The sequence below is a fragment of the Polyergus mexicanus genome, unplaced genomic scaffold (assembly GCF_030449975.1).
Source record: "Polyergus mexicanus isolate NDT 795.1 unplaced genomic scaffold, iyPolMexi1.0 SCAF_12, whole genome shotgun sequence".
NCBI lineage: Eukaryota > Metazoa > Arthropoda > Insecta > Hymenoptera > Formicidae > Polyergus > Polyergus mexicanus.
Window position 1 is genome coordinate 6,334,236 of NW_027223332.1, and position 21,528 is coordinate 6,355,763.

The 21,528-nt window shown below is 34.5% G+C and overlaps 4 protein-coding genes across 4 annotated transcripts in view; 3 read left to right on the forward strand and 1 right to left on the reverse strand.

Annotated features, from left to right (window-relative positions):
• Positions 1-21,528, reverse strand: part of LOC138938185 (beta-1,4-glucuronyltransferase 1) — a 117,310-nt gene that overhangs the window by 41,880 nt on the left and 53,902 nt on the right. The gene's annotated exons all lie outside the window — the stretch shown is intronic.
• Positions 5,852-8,599, forward strand: LOC138938390 (trypsin-1-like). The gene is made up of 5 exons (XM_070305305.1): positions 5,852-5,897; positions 6,298-6,478; positions 7,241-7,376; positions 7,546-7,653; positions 8,183-8,599. The coding sequence occupies exons 1-5, from the start codon at positions 5,852-5,854 to the stop codon at positions 8,477-8,479; spliced, it is 768 nt and encodes a 255-aa protein (XP_070161406.1). The 3' UTR covers positions 8,480-8,599.
• Positions 8,388-12,328, forward strand: LOC138938282 (trypsin-1-like). The gene is made up of 8 exons (XM_070305144.1): positions 8,388-8,471; positions 9,224-9,342; positions 9,414-9,466; positions 9,648-9,736; positions 9,926-10,067; positions 10,182-10,292; positions 10,700-10,849; positions 11,972-12,328. Exons 2-8 carry the CDS (start codon positions 9,297-9,299, stop codon positions 12,119-12,121), a joined length of 741 nt encoding a protein of 246 aa, XP_070161245.1. The 5' UTR covers positions 8,388-8,471; positions 9,224-9,296; the 3' UTR covers positions 12,122-12,328.
• On the forward strand, positions 16,893-21,273 carry LOC138938111 (trypsin-1-like). Its single transcript, XM_070304864.1, has 6 exons — positions 16,893-17,008; positions 17,195-17,283; positions 17,477-17,618; positions 17,678-17,791; positions 18,035-18,184; positions 18,483-21,273. Exons 1-6 carry the CDS (start codon positions 16,901-16,903, stop codon positions 18,627-18,629), a joined length of 750 nt encoding a protein of 249 aa, XP_070160965.1. The 5' UTR covers positions 16,893-16,900; the 3' UTR covers positions 18,630-21,273.

Below are 21,528 nucleotides of genomic sequence, written 5' to 3' on the forward strand. Positions count from 1 at the left end.
CTCGATACCGATACATGTCGTTTAGCGTCTCTAACACCATCGAGACGCCGTGTCGCGACGCGAATGTTAATTATTTCGGCGGTTTCTCCCTCGGAGTTTCCTAATCACTTACGGAGCCCGTATTAAGCATTGTGCTTAACAGGTGATCCAACCGCAGGACGCGTTCCATCGCGGAACGTTAAGGAAGTTATGCATTCGTCGGGTTCATCGAGAGTTACTGTTTAAAGTTACCAACTAAAACGTTCAATAAAATATATTTTATTGCAGAAATATATGTATATAATCGCAATTAGATTGTGGTTGTTAATTTTAATCAACTTTAATTGAGTTAGTTTTTAAATACTATTCGTTAGAAAAATCTGTCCTTAAACTTAGGATTGACATTTCTATAAAATAATATTTTGTTATTTTTATTCTCTTTCTTGCTCTTTTTTCCCTTTCTCTCTCTCTCTCTCTCTCTCTCTCTTTTGGATAAATCTAGATTTATTCGAAGTAGTCCTATTTCTTGCATAGTGTGACAGCGAAATAGGTCACTGGTGGCAGCGCAGTTGCGATGTTACGTCATCACCAAATTGATTTGCACTCAATATTTTTATACGACCTGCCCCGCCGTTTCATCACCGACGCCCACACGAGCTACGCGAATTGATATATTGCGGTGCGCGAGAGTCGTCGTTGGTTGAGGTCGAAATTTTACTGGCAAAGGTTTGAAAAATGCGACAGGACCGCGACGATGGCAGCCGCGGTCGCTTGTTCACGATGCCGCGATGCTGATTACCGATGGTACTGGCCTGTCCAATTCGGAGACATTATCACGTAAACTGAAAACGAGGATCGCGTGGCAGGTTGCACATCAACCATAATTTAGTACACCATATTATACAGGAATCATGTGCGTTAATGGTCACCGCAGCGCACGGCGCTATATGTGGTTAATTAAATTTTATTATAAATAATACAATATATTAGTACATTATATATATATATATATATAATATATAATACATATATTGTATATTTATAATAAAATTGTATATATATAAATGTTTGTGTGTTATATAGAGCGACACACATAAGGCATACATTTCGGCTTTTGCGAGGAATTCGCATCCCGCGCGGCTCCGAGTGAAATATTAAATCGAGCTCGTGAATTTCACTCGCACGATTCTATCTGAGAGTGCGAACGACTAACCCACGTAATTAATTCATTGCCCGGCCGTTACGCTTTACGTACCATCACAGCGCACTCCATTAAGATTTAAAATGTTATACGAGAGGTAAAACGCTACGGAATAATATGTGTCCATCATTCCTATGAACTTTCCAACGCGTTGTACGTCCTCGTAGTACATATCATGGTATAATTGCGAATTAATTTACAGTGTTAATGACAAGACAGAGAAGATAATGCAATCGCAAACATTTTATATCACATATATATGTATGTACGCGTGTGTGTACAAAAATAATACAATATTATTTCTATATATAAATCTAGAGAAAAAAAAAATTTAAATATATACCATATATATTGTTTCATTATTTTCTCTGTGGCTTAGAAATCTTTTTCAACCTTACCTTTTTGTAAATCAATTATTTTTAGCAAAAAATCCGAGATATCGCAACGCCGCAAAGAATATTGATACCTTGAAAAATATCACGGCCGCGCATTACTCGCGTTCGTTCATGAAAATTACCCCCTGGGTTCGAGGAACATTGCCGGTGGTGCAAAACGACGCCGGCGGATATGATTTAGATAGGATGGCGGGACCATTCTTTCGGAGGGATAATCCGGCGGGTTCGTCCGGCAGTTCATTCATTATGCACGGCCATTTATAAAGCACGTAGAAACGATGCATGCAGGTATAATTACAACTCCGATTCCGCGCCGCGCATTCCGCGCGACGTCCTCTCTATGCATCCCCATACATCCCCTCTTTCGGGCAAAGTGACGTTCTTCCCTGGTGTCGCCCAACCACAATGCGAGAGTAATCTTTTCTATGCCTTGTCGGCCATTCGCCAGATTGTCTCGTTCCAACTGTATCTCCGTACAGATCGCGCTAACGATCGTTCACTCTATCTCGATGCGCTTTATCGGACGGTGATTGCAACAATAATCCAATTACAATAGATTCATCGATTCATTACGAAAATTGCGGCCAGTTGAAAAATATCTTTTATAAAGGCGATGAGAGAATATTGCAAATAATAATATAATAAAATTATATATCTGCAATATATAAAATCTAATTATTCATACATATTTTGTTTCCTCCATGCATTTTTCTATCTAGTTATTTTTCTACTTACACATATAGCGTTTTTAAATGTACGACAGCAAAACTTGACATAAAATATAATGTTTATCTCATCTCTATATCCACGTGATCAGCATAATTCGATTCATTAAATGTTATTGAACGTTTGTAAACGGATAGAAAATAGTATGGTTTTCGTTAAGTGCTCGTCTTATGGATCATAAACTATGATGAAAATTTCATTTTTTGATATATCCTATCGAGAAAGATGTTTTCGACTACCGACTGTCTGCTCTTTCGAACGCCTTTCTCTCTACTCGTAGGGCAAGACACGCAAGTTCCGTAAAAGCGACGAGAGTAGCAAAGAGGAAAGCGAAGGACGAGAAACGATGGAAAATCCAAATTACCGCACAAAGCTCTCGCGCAATCAGGTTCCCCGTAATCCTCGCGCCTTCAAGTACTTCGGCACGATCGCGAAAGCCAATTATGTGGCTGACGTAGGTACAGATGTGGCTTTAAAGCGGCTAGAGAGGAGGAAAAGGATGAATACGTAGATAGGGTAAGTACATTTCGGCGGAGCGCGCAATTACTCGATTAAAGCTAATTCGAATTATGCTATAGCTTGTCATCAAAATCGCTAATTGTTAATTGTCACGCACCAATCTTGCACATGTCGACGTAATACAGGTGCATCGCGAAACGTTGTGTCATCAAGTGATTTTGCTTACAATAAAAGTTACAACAATTTCAAGCCAAGCAGATAGAGCTTGCAGAACTTTCTAGATTTCAATCGCGTCACACAATCATTGAAAACCTCTTTTTAAATGTTTATATCTCATTTCGTTGATCGCGCATCATCGGAGATCGTTTGGATATTTTAAAATGTTATTTCTGTCAAACTGCATTTACGATCTTCGTCGAGACGCAACAATTGCATTTCACGAAAAAAAATCTTTGACCTATTCTTGTACCAGTTCTTCGATGTGAAGAGATAGCAAGATATATGTCCTCGATGGAATACATTCTCGTTTCTCGATCTTCTCGCGTACATTTACGGTCGACTTTCACCGCTGATAAATTGCGACCAGCGAAAGTGTGAAAATTGCATATGTCGTTGTAAAGTCGTTGTCCCCAGTGTGCTGTAATCGCCTTGACACGTGTGCGCGACGCTCATGGGCAAAGAAGCGGAGAAAGAATACGCGGATAGTCGAAAGGAGAAAATACTCGTTACGGTACGAACGTCCATAGCGTGTGTCCGAGAATTCTCTCGGGATAGGACTCGTTAGTCCTACCGTGGCAGACTTACGACACCCAGAACTCGTTGCACCTCAGTTATCTATCATGGCTTCGGAGCGAGATATACCAGCGAGACAAGGACGTTAGTTTCCCTCCGTTCAAATTACACCAATAATCTTGTCTTTTGATTAGAATCAGCCCGCAATTTTTGGAAACATATTTAGTCATGTGTTGCATCTCTTCGCAATGTATAAGAATTTAAAATATAGAATTAAAAAAGCTGCTCTAATGGGCAATCCAAATGCGTATTCAAATTCTGTATCTCGTATTAGCTAAATCAAACTTCTATTTAATTACAGATCGAAACGAGTACTCTTTCCTTTTTTTAAATTATCTACATGCAAAAATTTCTTTCTCATTTATACGTTGCAAATTTATATTAGCTTAATTTACGAGATGATTTATTGATTTGGAAGAGATACTTTACTCAAAACCGTGTAACGCGCGCTATATTTAATGCTCGATATCATTGTAAGTGAAAGATTTACTTTTAATAATTGTCAGCTATTCAACATCCGAATAATCTTCTCAGTGCGTTTTCGAGAAAGTGAGTAAAAGAGAAAGAGAGAGAATAGCACGCAAGATAGCTGGTGGCACACGCGCATCCGGCGCGAATAACAGGGGAATCCGAGGGTGAATTCGAGCGCGAACGAAAAGGAAGAGAAGATGGCCTGCCGTGTTGGAACTTTGATTTATATGTTAATCGCCAGACAGCAGTCGTTGCCGATGTCGGCAAGTGTGCAGTCTGGTACGGCACTCTTTTACCCCTCGTAACAATCCTCGACATATCCTGTATAAGCAGACATCTGCTATATTTCGAGGTAATATTGGTAGGTATGATGGAAAATCTGAATTTTTTAATTACCAGTCGGTTTTTAAAAGAACTATCAAGAATGCGAATATAATTCTGTGTATATAAAGCTAATATATAATAACATTATAAATAACATAATTATACACTGAAATCAGAATTTATATTATTTCGATAGATAAACTACATAGTACACATAAATGACGACTAATTAATAGCTGATGAATCACAATCTATCGAGCAAAAGATATATATATATATATATAGATGAATATGAAAATCATACATTTCCGATTCAATAAACCTATGGAATTATTAGAATTTCATTAATCGATGTATTGAAAACCGCCATAGTCCATGCGTTCAAATTCCAAATGCCTGTTGAAATAGATATAAAAGATATATAGGGAAGCGACCTTTAATTGAAATTGTGAATTTCCAGCCATTAATTAGTTGTAAACCAATAATATGTACAGAATTTCAGTTATGAAAATTATCAAATTAAAATGATTTTTTTAAAATAGAGCTTTTTATGTTTTTAACTTTTAATTAATCCTCGAAGAAATACTTAAATAAACGATAGAAATATGTATATATATAATAAATATTTGTATATCTTTATAAAAAATATGTAAATATTAATTGAAATATACAATAAAGTGTATCATTTACGGATTAATAAAAAGCGTAAGGAAAAGCAGATATCTTATCGAAATGATTGCAATGATTTTTATCCGTTACTTTTATGATCTATGTCTCATTTCTACAAGTTATAAAATTTTCTGATGTATCACACGAATTTTTGTAAGATAAAGACTTTATCAGATCTCGATCGAACGCGAACACACTTGTACAAATAATTATTGTAGCCAATCACTTATTTGCGTATATAAATACTGTCTGTCGCATTACACCACTCGAATTTCTGAAAAATCGCGCGTTATAAAATAATTGATCAGAAAAAAACCAATATATAAAATAGTCTATAATTGGATATCGATATGAATACGACCATGATTAAATGACATTTAAAAAAGATATGGTATTCGAAAATAATAAAAGATTATCAAGTTTTTTTATTCTTTCATTTCTGTAGTACGTCATGATAAAATTACGTAAAAAAAAAAACCTATTATAAAATAAACATTTTAGAAAATATTTTTCTAAATAAATATATAATTTTAGAAAAATGTTCTCCCGTTTGAATTATTATTATATTAAAATAGTCGTAATTATGAATATTTTTTTCTTATCGTACGATATTATTACGATTTTATGACGAAAATACTTTGTTATCTGTTATTTCCTATACGACATCCTTTTATAACTGCCTTATAATTTTATTTTACTTTATAATTGTGTTATACTATACGATACTCGAACAAAATGAGTTGCGTCGTCACGAGATAAGAGTTTTTCGTCAAATGCGAAACCCAACTTCAATATAAAAGCCAGTGCATGACATTAGTCTGTGTATTCTTGTAAGATGTTACGAAGTTTCACTTTCTATCTGCTTTTCATTGCTGGTTTCGGTGAGTGGAAGTAACCAATAATTTTCATATATATCTGTTACGTGTAATATATTTATAATACATATTTTTCGATTTGCCAAAGTTTATCTATTAAAGTTAATATTTACATATTTGTAAATGGATTTTTATATACGGTAAAAATATAATTGTTTTACTTAATAATAAGCTTTATAATTAATAAAATCAAATTAAATCAATACAGCAGAATTTGCTTAACCATATTTTCTATTATCCTGAAGACATTCCATTTTAGAAAGAAAGGTTCAAAGGACTATAAACCGCTGCACGTAATAAAGTCGATTGAATCCTTGCGTGATTTATGTATTCGCCGCATTCTGGGGCTAACTTTTTTGCTGAAACGGCCAGAAGACAAATTCTATCATCAAATTTAATATTACAGCATCCTTCCTGCGACCGGCTTTCTTTCTTGACCCTCGGATCATAAAAGGTACGATAGTTGACATAAGCCAGCATCCTTATCAATTGAGCCTCCAGAAAGAGATCTTTCAAAATTTATTGCATATTTGCGGGGCTACCATCATCAGTAATAAATGGGTTGTTTCTGCAGCTCATTGTGTAAGGTATATATATTTCTTTTTCTCTTCTCATAAATATATATCGCGCATTATCTCGCACACACCCCAAGACAAATTTAAATTTTTATAAAATGCACGTTTGGGATAACAACCTTTCTTCTTATGTTTGGAAAGTCTCTTAATTGTAATTTAATATTTCTTATCAAGTGCCGAATATAATGTCGTTGTATTCATTATCAAGATCGTATTTGGCTTTACCGAAACCCCTACGCTTCATGGATTTGGAGAAATACAAAAAAATAAAATTGTAAACTATGAACTGTTTGTCATAGTTTTTCATAATAATGCGATTTGTTGAAAGCCCCCTAAATTTTTTGAACTCTTAAAAGTCATCTAAGCCTATTTGCCAGTATCAGTATGAATTGTTTATAATCGATTATCTGTAAAATAATATAAAATGGAAGATCTTTAGTAGATTAAAGGATCCAACTAATCAAATACAGAAAAGACATTTTTAAGCTAACTTTTTAAATTAATTTCGTTTTTATTCGTAAACTGAATATAATTTTTGATTATTTGCAAGCAAATCAAATATCATATCAAATTTATTCCGATGCATATTGTCACAATGCAAGTTACAAAATTGTAGCCACGTTTGCGTGATCATCCGCCTCGCTATTACGAATGCGGTCGCGCATTTACCAATAAACGTTTTGTCGATATTGTCATAGCGTGGTTCGCACATAGCATGCAGTTATTGTCACAGTATTTATATAATATATTGACGCGTGTTTCGTTTCGTTGTAGATCATCGTCTAACAATTACAGCCTCAACGCAGCAAGTAACAACAAATACGAGGGCGTCTATTATAAAGTTAAAAGGATTATTCGACATCCAGCTTACAATGACTTGACAATCGATTACGATATTGCCCTTCTCGAAGTACGTGATACTAAACTCTCTCTCCTCCCTCTCTCTCTTCTCTCTTTTTTCCTCTGTATGTGTGTATGTATATATGTGTCTCTTCCCCTCTTTACTTACTAACAGCACCTGCACCAGCTGACAATAACAACATCGGTAGCTTTCGCACGCTCTGGAAATTTCATTTCAGGTCGACGGCGAAATCAGATTTAACGATAGGTTGCAGCCAGTGAAGCTGGCGGAAAAGGAACTCGCGGATGGTGTTATGGTGAACGTTACCGGATGGGGTATGGTGAAGGTGAGTTCACAGAGAATGGAGTCATTATCTGAACGTTGCGGGAAACAGATGGTGCTAAGTGACAGTAAACTTTCCCGATCGAGCGCGATTCAAAGATTTCAGCGATGAAAGCGATCGGGAATCTCATGTTATTTCATGTGTATCTCGTGTCAGAAATCGGAACCGCTACGATTGATGCATTCGATGTTGAAATACGCGAATGACGTCGATATTCGCAATGATACTAAATCGTGTTACGAGTGTATGAAAAATATCATATTACGCATGCGAGTATTATTAAATTATATTTAGTCAGATTTCTGTGTTTTTTTTTTTGCTTTGCGGTTTAATAAAAATGAAATTTTTCGCATTGTGTCCTTCACTGTGATATCTGATTTGCAGGGAAAGATGATTATATTACATATATATATATATGCAATAATATACAACCACATTTATAATCTTATATGATTTACTAATGGACCTATTACGGTCATATTAAATACATACAATTAATTGAAATAGTAAAAATTGTAATTTTCTATTTTAGCCAGGTGGAAAAATGTCACCCGTTTTAAGAAAAATATCGCTTCCGATCGTAGACAGAACAACATGTCAAAACAGATACAAAAAATACCGAAGCGTCACCGACAGAATGATTTGCGCGGGTTACATACAGGGTGGCAAAGATTCGTGTGAAGGTGATTCGGGGGGGCCGCTCACTGTCAATGGTACTCTCTACGGAATCGTATCCTGGGGATACGAATGCTCCAAGCCGTTTTATCCTGGTGTTTACACCAATGTCGCAGATCTTCGCTGGTGGATAAAATGGAAGAGCGGTATTTAATCTTTGACAATTGCACACGCCTTGAGATTGCATGTTATTAACAATCTTAGTTTGCAAGCGTAAAATATCGAATTTATAACAATAAGTGAGGAACATAAGAGATATTTGCAAGATTTTGAACATTAGAGCAAAAATTTTTTTATATTCTACAGACAATATGTATGTAAATATATATATATTTTGCAATATCTGAAAACGAATGTAAACAAGATCGTTAAACGGTTTCAATGAGCTGTCGCATTAAATAACTTTGATCGCAAAAAAAGATATAAGTAATATTATATCATTACAATAACATTAATTGGGAAATAAAAAAATTAAAAGAAATACTATTATGACAAATAAATATTCACAAACAACATGATCGATATTATAAATAACGTATGTAATCCAACAACAAGCTTCAATGTTTTAATTTAAAACCATAAAGATAAAAAAAAATATAACGCTAGTTCAAAAATATAAAGCATGTCTTATAGTTATTCTCTCTTTGTACCGCAAACATTCAATTAGTTATCACGATCTTAACATACTTGTACCATTATCAACCAATTGATAGGATATCATTTATATATTATAGAGTTGTACATACCATATACGTTGACACATAAACATTATCTCGTAATGGATTTATGTTTTTCATGTGTAACCCTAAATTAATCACGCGATGCTTTTTCACATTTTCATGATAACGCTTTGTAATGATTTTAGACGTAGATAACGCGATACTTTTATCTTCAACAGAAAGCAAGTTTTATGTTGGTGACAAAATCTTTTTATACAAGAGCCGTTAGTCGTGACTGATCGGTGCAGAAAAATGTCCAAGAAATTTATCTTATTCCTCTACATCTTTCTGGTGTATAGTGAGTGAAACATTTGTACATGTATTTGTGCTTTTCAGACCAAATTGTTTTCATATAAATTGTAATTATAGCCGTTAATACCGAAAGCCATCAATATGTGAACATCGAGGATTATCCATATCACGTAAGAGAAACTCATTTTTTTTTTAACGTAATACGGCTCGCAGTATGCGTTCCGCTGACAAATAAAACTATACGCCATTCACATGTGGTTTTAATCGGTAGTCAGTACAGAGCAGTGACTGTAAGCCGCTATTATTTTCAAATAAATCGGATTTCAGATAGAATTCGTTATTTCAATATAGGTATCGATCCAAATAACCGGACGACACGTCTGCAGCGGCGCATTCATACACGAATCGTGGATTATGACTGCGGCATCCTGTGTTTTCAGGTACGTGCTCTACTGCGAAAAATACATAATAATGCAGGTCTCTTGCAAATTTTTTTTTATAAATTTGTACGCACATTGATCATTTTTTAATAATAATTATTTCTTTCGTTTTTTATTATTTTTGCAATTCATCCAAATTATGAGATTCTAGGAAAATAATATATTTTGATATGTTTTCGCATCTTACAGAGCAAATTTGTCAACAGTATCCGTACGCGTTCGTTCCTCTTATATTTGCACACTATGTGGCAATGTCTTAGGAATAAGCAATATTGTAATTCATGAAAAATTCGATAAATATGTATACTTCAACGATATAGCATTGATAAAGGTATGTATTGTTTTCAATCGCTGAGCAAACATCCAGCATATATGTTTCATTGGTTCATTGTGCATATGACATTGTTTGATCGTAATAAACTTGTCCCATTTATCAATCCTGTAGCTAAAGAGTCCCGCAGAGTTTGGAGAAAAGTTACTCCCTATCGGGCTCCCAGAGAAGGAAAATGAACAAGTCCAGGATGGAACACGCTGTGTTGTGACTGGCTGGAAACCGGTAAATATCGAGTAACACGCGCAACTTTAGTTTATTTTCAAATTTTCCCAAGCATCTGTGCGCGAGAATACCGCCGTTTTGTCATTTGAGTATCCAGGTGTAACGAAAAATGCGTAACTCATAGATTGTTCCTTCGCGGCGAAACTTTAAACTTTTTGTTTTAAAAGTCTCGATGCTAAAAGAATGAGATTTTTACAGCGAACGTGAATTTGCAAACTTTCTACACAATTTTAACTGACACTTACGTGCGCGACGTTATTCAAAGTCACGTCTATACCAAAGTGAATCGTTACGAAACACCATTGCAAAACATTTGCACGCGTTCGTAAGCCCCGACTTGTTCTGAATTAAAGTTGCAATAACGAGAAACGTGTCGTAAAAACGTGCGAGCTGTGCCAAATTTACAGGAGCTCAACCCGGCCAGGCCTCAGCTCACAGCGGCCGCTGTGGCCATCATAAATCAACGTACGTGCAAAGAGAGAATGCCGAGCTACAAGCCGTTGTCCAAGGAGATGCTGTGTGCCGTTAACGCGACCCGCCCGTCGGAAACGTGTCAGGTAAGATGAACATAAGATGAGGATGACGCGACGCAACTCACGGCGCAATGATCCGTCAAGGGCTCGTCGTAGCGCGCGCGAAACCGGCGACAATTCTGGGTGACACTCGAGAAAGGTATGGTATCGCCGACGCTGACAAGAGACACCTCGACCTCGTCGGCGCGCATCACGATACTTGGCACGCGTGCATGCATCATTTACGTGCCGTCGAGCCGGGTACACGTTCTCAAGACGCGATGGGTCCGGTAAAATATTACGCGAAATACCAGAATTACTGGAAAATTTTCTTTTACAACAGAAGATACCACGCGGAGAATAGATAATGAAAAACTATGATTTATATATGCGATTTGTATTAATGATAATTCTCATCTATGTTTCCGTTACACGCGCATATCCAAGCTCACGTTCATAATGATCTCACGGGAAGTAACGGTCGGTGGAAAATGCGAGTCGCGTAAATTAAGAGCAGTCAATGGTGGTCGAATTCCAATTGTACACGGCCATGAGTGTACAATTACGTCGATAGAGTCAATAGTCTTTCCGCAAGTATGCGCACGGCTGATTCAGGTGTCGGATGCACCAGATCGGTGAACAATGCGGCACTTGACTCGAGAACGCAATTTCCACGCACCGCCGATGTATCGCGAACAAAATACGAAGAGACTCGTACGCGGGCTAGAAAAATTTTCGTTATTTTGCAATATGTCTATGTTCGAAAACTATTGAACAAGGATAAACTTTTATGTAGATACATTGTATCTCCATCAATTGTACTATATACTATATTTACGATCGATTTACGCAGTGATGAGCTAGAATTTTATACAAATTTTATAAAATTTAATAGATAACACCTAAAATTTTCTATTTCAGTTATATATTGCCACTAGAAGTTACAAAACGAAGAGATTCTCCTCGTTTGAGAAATGTTTAAAAATGTATATTATTTTTTAAAATAAATAAAACTTATACACTCACATAAAAATATAAAGAGAATCAATATTTGATATATCCTGAGCTTGTGCAGTAATCTGTCGTTGAATATTTTGATATCTAGCAATTAAAATGATTGAAGCTTTTAGTTCTAGATCAAAATCATCGCGATATTATTGTTTACAGGGTGATCTAGGCGCGCCTCTAGTATCGGAGCAAACGCTGATTGGCATTCTATCCTACGGATTAGGATGCGAAACCAGGACACATCCGGGAGTCTATACCCGTATCAGCAGCTACTTATCTTGGATATTTGTGAACTCCGGTATCTATTAGTAGGGCTTAGGCAGCATATAAAATCATTACACCTAATTCCAATTAATGATACACAAATTATAATGTTTATATAAGAGATTATAATGTCAATCAATAAATCGAATTCTGCAAATCAGCTTAAATTCGTACTGATTTTAAAACACGCAGTGTCTCCGATATTTAATCTCCAATTATAAAATATCTCCGGCTGGATTTTATCTCACCACAGTAGTTATGAATTTAATTAAAATAAAGTTATATGTGTATATATATATATATATATATATATATATATGGTATATAGGTACATAATATAGGTATTGTAGATATTATGCATCGCACAATGTATACGTATCTCTCTCCGGAAGATAAGAAAATAGTCGTTCGAGTGCAAATAAACAATTACTTGAACTCAAATATTATGCGGTTTCATCAATATCTGATACATATTTATAGATTTAACATAGCAGCGACGGACTAGCAATCAATTATTTCGACCTACCGCGTGCAGCGTATTTGTTGATAAAGTCCATGAATATAACACCTCGAGAGAGAGAGCGCATGCCATTTAATTTAAACGCTAGCAGTGAATGTTCTGTACTTCCGATTTCAAATGTGACTTAATTGTCATGTTTCGAAAACGAAACTTCCGATACGCCGCCGCGATTGGTCGTTAAATTATCATCGATATTTGGCACACGCCAATTAAATAGAGAAGAGGTTTATAAAAGTTATACAAATTCACACACACACACACACACACACACGCGCGCGCGCGCGCGCGCACATACAATTCTCATTTCCATCTCATGGAGAGGCCGATTTTACGGAATTAATCAGCGACCGCTTAAAATCTTTTTAGCGGCTTTATTAAAACACTAATGACACATATTATTAATCTATTTTCGCGCAATCATCATTGAGATAAAAAAAGAACGATAAAATTTATTACCCGATAATAAGTATATGGCCAAGATAAAAATGTAAGCTACGTTTTACACTGTGCTTTTTTATTAAAAAAAGAAATGCACACGTTAATTATCTAGGACAATAAATAAATAAATAAATAAACAAATATATATATATATATCATCTTTTCTTAGTAAGAAATATCTATAATTTATTAGTTGGCAAAAATTAACATCAATATTTTCGTTCTTTCATAAGAGAAAGAAAATTAGAGGGCTGAGACTTTGGCTTTCTTCAGTATTCGATTGTGAAGTTCCACGATACTCATGCGTATATATATCTAGGAGCAAATTTTACACAACTAAATCCCCAAGAAACACTGTTCCTATCAGATGGCTATTTTGCAATGGACCGCCACGATCGTCCTAGAAACAAACGTGTGCGCAAAATTCGAAGCGATCCTACGTATGTGGTTGTGTAGTAATTCTAATCGGTTCTTTATCGTGGCAGAGAATAGTAGCGATAGAGGATACCGTCCCCCCCCCCCCCCCAGGGACACGGCTGCAGCCCCAAGTCCCTTACAACGATCGCTATATGCAAGCGCAAAAATCGATAGGAGTCGTCGCAATATATTATCCGTTCCTTCCGTTATCCCGCGTAGAGAGAAAAATATCGCCGCCGGAAAGCTCGCCAATTTTCGATCGCGACTGCTCGATATTTAAAACTGTCTGCGTAACGGCATAAGAATAAAAGCACTACGACGAGCGATACTTTTCATCTGTGTGCGGAGATTAATATTTTTTCACAAGCGGATTCTTGCGCATTTCTCTCTTTCTCTGCCTCTCTCTTTCTCTCTTTTCTGTCTCTTTTTTTTTTCTTCTTCTTTTTCCGTTCTATCGTCTCGAAGCCAATTCACTGACAAAAACTAGACAGGAAGAAAGAAACAAGAGTTTTTCCTCGCTCCTACACTTGTTTATCCATTCGGTATCCCATTATTTCGGTCTCGAGAGACGAAAAATTACTTGACAGACGCACGTATGTCTTTCTCTTGCTTTTTCTTCTTTTCTGCCAATGCTTAAGTAAGCTACACACATTCTTAAAAATAATTGTGCACAATCTTTCTATGAACAAAAGCGCTGTCTGAAACGAATAGCATTAGCATTTTATATAATTAATTGGATATCGTGTCATTGTTTTCTAACGCTCTACAACCAGTAGCATAATAATCAGTTATAGATGCCATCGCAATTAGTTATACTGGACGATTATAAATGGATATCGATAATCGTCGATGATGAAATTTGATTATTAACAATTTTAATCGCCTGCAAATTTAAAAAATAGTTATTATTGATTATTTTTTTTCTATCAACTATTTTACCGCCTTATTTTTTTATTATACTTATAATATTTATTTTTATTATTTTTGTTACTTTTTTATTTGTATAATTATTTGTTCTCAATATGTAAAAGAAAAAGGAAGGAAAAACACATTTTCTAAAAGCCAAATCGTCCATAGAGATTGATTGTAATGTTGCTAATGAATCAGCATTGAGAATATGCGAGCAAAATAAAAGCATGAATGTTATGTTGCACGGCTTAATGCTATGTTTTGTTGCAGAGAATATAGTTGGACTTTAATAAAAGCTAGAAAGTGAAAATGTGTATCATAATTACGCACATCTTGAATGCATAAATAATATTACATTATGTATGTATAACGAATATTGTAAAGAGTTAATTAGAATTTTTATTTATCATTTTATTTTTAATTTTTTTATCCATTAGTGAGAAAAAATAATTTTAAAATTTTTGGAAAATGATATACAATACATCGCGATATACAGAGATCGCGGATGAATACTGCAATATAATTTCAACAAAATTGAGAATTACCTCTATTGTGCGTATAAATCCTTGTACAGTCTGCCGTAGAATGTGATATTATATTTTACTGGCATGAAATTAATTAATGTGAAAACAGAAATATTCTGATTAAACCAGGCGAGTAAAAGCACGTTTTAAAACAATCTAATTTTTTGCTCTCAATTTTCGAAAAAGAGAACATTATACGAATACATGCGTTAATAGAATATTATTGTAGTAAAATGTGCATCAAATAATAATTTCGTAAAATGGAAAATCTGCTGTAAAGTTGAATAAACACTATTTTCCGCTCACTGATAATATTAATGTTGCAACGCATATCTTGTCCCTGGATTATTTTATCAATATTACGGTCATACATTCGTGTCTGACGATAACACGATGCGTTATACGTGTTGATTAAAAACGCGTTTTGACGATAATAGGACATACATTACCTGCCTTACGCAACTTATCATATAATTTTTAAGTTACATTAATTTCAATAAAAACATAGTATATACATATTAAAAAAAAATTTCAATGACAAATCTTTATCGGCCCTTTAATAGAAATATCAAGAATGGTTTATTATTTTTAGCATAATTTTAATATACGACATTAAATGACTCTTTCCAATTTAAACTCTGCAAATTTTAAAATATTATTTTAAAGCTCACTTAAATCTTAGTTTTAAAATCTCAAAGATTCTGTTATCTATTTGCACTCTTGAAGTTGATGCTTACAAAATAAATCTGTCAGACTTGCGATAAGGGATACAACAAATATAACTTTGAGAACTATGACAGTAGAATATTTCTCTCATATTGTTTGTGTGTCGGACAATATACATTTCATATATGTATGCGTTACACGTTTGATAGAAACTAAGTAAGTATCACGAGTTGGAAATTTCGAACAGATTACAACGAGTTAACCTACGAGAGGAAGTTTGCGTATATGGGGGCAACATCCATTCTCTCGGATTCGAGCAGCATCTTCGTAAGTGAGATTGTTGTTTCGTAATTGAACACAAAAGGAGATGCGATCATCAAATAATTAACTTACTAATTGCATGCAACGTTGTATTCGCTCAGTGATTTCACTTAGTTGTTGTTTCAAATCTTCTCTAGTGTCTCCGTATGACGCTGCATTGTCACATTGTTAAATTCTCAAATAAATGTTTAAATTTTATATACATAAAATAAAGAAAGTTTGATACTATTAAAAGAATGTTCAAAAATTACAAATTCTATAAATTTTAGATGTATAAATTTTAGAATGTATTCTCATTTCTTTCTATTTTATTGTATGTTAAATATATATGTATCTTCATATATGTCTCTGATTTTACGCATGTTAATATTATATGCTATTATATACAATAATTTTAAAACGATAGAGAGTAAGCTCTCAAGCTTATGTGGGGACAATTCAAGCATTACCTCAGGCAAATGGAGTTTGAAAATTCATGTTTTTTTTATACGATCGCAATTGATATATCGTTATGAACATACTTTTTTTTCACAGGAGTATCGTGCAATGTAAAAAATGGAAAAAAAAGTTAGACTATACTGCACTATATTGCACTATAAAATTGCATGTGATATGTAAAAATAAAAAGAATTGTTTGCCGAAATCGAAATATAATGCTGAAAGCTTAAAACTAATTTAGGCAAATGCTTTAAACATGATCTACTATGTGTAAAAATTATTCAAATTAAAAAAGATAATTATAAAACATACGAATAACTCTGTTAACATCTTAAATGAATTTAAAATGTATTATCACACATTTAATTTTATATCTAAAAATGATTTATCAATTTCCATATCTTTCCGATTGTATATCAATAATTAAACAGCACTGGAGAAAATGCACCTTATGAATAATTTCTAAGAATATCGACGTATATCATATCTTGATATCACAGTGTAAGTTGTCTTATCGCGATTAACCGTAAATCTGTGAGTTGATTTTCGAATCAACATGTTAGTAACTAAGTCATCGTAACGACCGTAACCATGTTGATTATATTCTGTTTGACGTTAATAGTTTCCGCCTCATGTGTAGAACCTAGACCTAGAATAATCGGAGGCACATCTACAACTATCGATAAGCATCCATATCAGGTGAGTTCACGATTGAAATATTCTTTCGCAATTATTATATAGGTCAATATTCAAGTAATTGTATACTAAATTTGCTACAACTCAATATTGATGCTCACTATCAAATATTTTTAAAGACAATTTTCTAACACATACAACTATTTCGCGTGTATGTTATTATTGTCTTATGAAAATTATTTTGAACAGGTTTCTATTCATTATGATGGTAAACTCGTATGCGGGGGTTCAATAATTAGCAAACAATGGATCTTAACAGCAGCGCACTGTGTTTATGGGTACATATCACAATTTTTTGTTCTTGATATATAATCTTTTATATATATACACAACAACAATATACATATATACATACATATATGTATGTAAAAAGAAAAAGAGAAAAAAGAAAGAAAATTCAGATTAGATAACATAGTTCATTTTAAATTGCATAATAAGAATCGTTAGATCAATTAAATGTGTTTATTATAGTGGAAAATTATCGCTGTTTAAAATCCGAGTAGGTAGCAGTTATCACGATAAAGAAGGTATCCTGATCACAGATATTTCCTTAGTCATTCCTCATGAAAAGTATGATGAGGATACTTACGATTACGATGTCGCTTTGATCAAAGTATGTAGCCAATTATGATTTACTTCGCACAATATATTCTTAAAGTATAACTTTTTTAGTTGCTTACTCCTTTATCCTTGGGTCAAGACGCAAAAATTGTTACTTTGGCGAAACCGTCAAGTAACATTAAAACTGGTAGCACGGCAACTGTTTCGGGGTGGGGAAAAATGTCGGTAAGTTTTTTCTTGTTTGTTTATAAGCTATGTTTTGTTTTCGCATTTATGTATTATTAACTTCAATGTTCATCGCTCTCAACAGTGATATATAACGAGATTGATTGTTTGTATAGAAATATTAAGGCTTGTTTGTCGATGAGTTGCCCGGTTGATCGTCATGATAAATGTTGACGAAATTTCTGATAGATATTCGGTAAACATTCGGTAACCTACATTGTACAAGCGTGTTGCCAATTTTAGCCGAATGGCGAGAGTTCCAAAGTACTGCAAACCTTGAAGGTTCCGACTATTGATCAAGAAACCTGCCGAAAAATATATATTCGTCATCGAATAGTGACACCCAATATGCTGTGTGCCGGTTACACAACCGGTGAAAAAGACACTTGTCAGGTATCTCATATACAATCAATATTTTCATCAGCAATTCCCGAGTGAACACATTTATAATCCTTTGATTATAAATTCTTTTCGCATTTCTTTTTCTATTATTCTTCATATCTTCTTTTATTATCTTCTATATCTATGTAAACTTTTTATTTATGTTTATAATTTTTTAATAATACCAGATAGAGATTAATTTAACGCAATTAGTACATATGTATATTACATTACAACGATCTTATTTTGTTTTCGTATTAGTTTTTAGAAATTGATTTCTATACAAAAGTTTTATTTGTCCCTATCGTAGGGAGATTCTGGTGGTCCACTCGTGTACAACAGTGTCCAAATTGGGATCGTGTCCTGGGGCGCTCAATGTGCGAGTGCTGGATATCCTGGGGTATACACGCGAATATCTACCATACGAAATTGGATAACTAAGCGAGCGAACGTGTAGCAGAATTAATTTCTCCCCTCTTTGTCCTGTCCCCGGAAATAGAAGAGAGATAACATACCATTGAAAAACTATTTGCTTTTGTTTAACCACATCAAAATCGGACAGCATTATGAAAAAAATACAATTATAGAAAGCTGGAAAGTGTGAAACGCGAAAGTGGAAAGAAAATTCTTTCCAACAAAGACGAAATTCTGTAATAATGAAACAGAAATGGAAAACTGCAAAATTTTAATGAATTTAATTATTGTGCTCTCATCCGTATGAATCAACGCGTAGATATTATTTTCGTGCATTTATTAACATCAAAATTTGTAAAATTATATCGATTTACATTTTTGTTCTAAAATCGACCAGCCAATAACGTGTGACCAGCAAATTTATATTTTTCGGATGTATATATGGATGGAGTTCCAAAAAGAGCCCGGCTCCGATTTCGACGAAACTTTGTGAAAAGCTTCCTTTCGGGTTCAAATGAAAGATTCTAAAAGAAATTTTGGCGACTCCTATAAGAAAGTTATTTTTTAAGAGAAAATGGTATTAAGTCGATAATTATTTACATTAGCGATTTATACTTCACCGATGATCTTAACCTTCACATATATTGTAAGGGTGAGGTGGCTGATTAATATTCACTTTGTTTTATTTGGCGGTCTTGCATAGTTTTTGAGATATTTAACGAAAAAGATTTACCGAGTTATATAATTTTACATGGATTTATAACTTTCTGCGCGAAGCAAAGTCCATCTCATATCGCCCTACGCTTCGGATACGAAACTAAATCGGAAATAGGTTTGGGTTAGATTATATCTTCCGGAAGTGGAGCCACCCTGTATTGGAGACGGAACCCACTGTGTCCACGCATATACTTTACAAGGCGAATCGAGTTTCACCATACAATTGTTGTATGGATTGTCCTTTTTTGTATTTATTTACCTTTGAAAATTATAAATTAATGTAAAATCGTATAACAATGCATTTTGTTTAATCATCGAAACATATTGACAAATATCGAACCTAAGTTATCTTAACAATCGAAAATTGCAGAACAACAAAACGACAATCACCGATCTCGCCTCAGCTTGTTAGAAAAAGGCATCGTCAAGTAATCAATCTCGATCTCTGCAAGCGACATATCAGATTATGAAATCACAGAATCCGCGACACAGATTTAGATTTGCGTAAACGCGATATAACACATTTATAATCGCGTATGCTTAATGGTCATGTATTTTCACGAAATGCATCCATATAAGAGTGAAAGAGAGAGAGAGAGAGAGAGAGAGAGAGAGAGAGAGAGAGCGAGTGTAATCAGTTCCAAGGTAGCGACATGTAATTTTGCGCAATGCAATAAATATTATCTTGCTGCCCTTTACACTTGCCTCGACGTAAACGTTCGTCACGCGCGATTATTAATTTCAGCATCGACTCGAAATGGCCCGGTGGCTCCGGGTTTCGCCACCGCCGTACAGTGGCATTGAATAAACGGTTTTTCAACCCTACACACAGGTGGCTGGCTCGTAAACGGTGACGCAAACAGTCAATGTACGCGTCCTATTTACGTACTGGGAGCTGCCAGTAAAAAATATCGTGCCATTATACGTAACGCCGGATGATTGTCGCCTTCGTCTCGTAAAAAAACATCATGCCGCATCGAGGAATGTTCGCTCTGTACGGTTTTGATCATTAAGAATCAAATATGGCATATCAATGTGCCATTATAATCGATGAGAAATAAATTTTTTTTTTTTCTCCTCGGATATCAATTTTTGTTATCTAGCAAGGCTAATAATTCTAGCCTGCGTTGTTTTGCCGCGTGAATATATCCAGAATTTCTGATAACGATAAATTATACATGCCGCGAGATGTTACTCCGAAAGTTTTATCCGGATCTGAGAAATTTAAATTCGTGATATAAATTTGCGTACATTAAGATGGTTCCTTTGTCTCGATGCTGTATGTTTATCTTGCTACCCAGTTGTCGTTCGAAAGAAGCTGGCTCTCGGGAAAAGAACACTCTCTCTTTGATTTAGCTTTTCTTCATAACAGACATTTCATTACTCTTCTACGTATAAAGCCGTTTAATTATCTTTAAAACCGGCACGTTTCGAATTGTCTCGCGGATGTTTAATTACGCCTGGCAAGCGTTTCACAACGTTTGTCAAGTAAGCAGTTTAAACATTTGATATTTTGTTTTAGAGCGTTTCTTCGAATAAACTATGACGATAAACAAACAGAATCCAGGTCAAATTCTCGGAAACTCAACGCGACCAGTTAACCTCAGATAACCCCAGTAATCCGGATATTGGAATAAGAAAAACGCGTATCTGCGAAAAAGTATATCGGTTCATCGATGAAAAATTTCCACCATTCACGCTTTTAATATTGCTGTCTATATTGCAAAAGAATTTGTCGTAAAGACCTTTTCATAGATGATTGTACATATATATAAATGTTAATAACACGTAGGCAAAAAACTAGAAAAGTATCGGACGCACGTGATTGAATTGATCAAAATCGAATTTTTTGCTTTCTCTCTGTAAACGATTTAGATACCACAAGCTATTCAATCTTTACACATTAATATTGTTCTACACGTTTACAATAAATGTGATGGAAAAAGAAATTACACACACACACACACACACACACATATATATATATATATATATATATATATAAATTAATGCTGTCCCCATCGAGAGATCTAGTATTAACGATTACATAAGATACTTAATGTGTTTTAAATGTAAAATCAATAGGATAAATTTTTTAATAATCTTTTGTTCTAAATGAATACTTCTTTATAGTTGTGTAAAAATTATTGATGTCTTCATTAATATATCCTGTGTTGTTTTATTCTTCGAGCAGTCTGAGATACTCTACATTCACGCCATTGTAT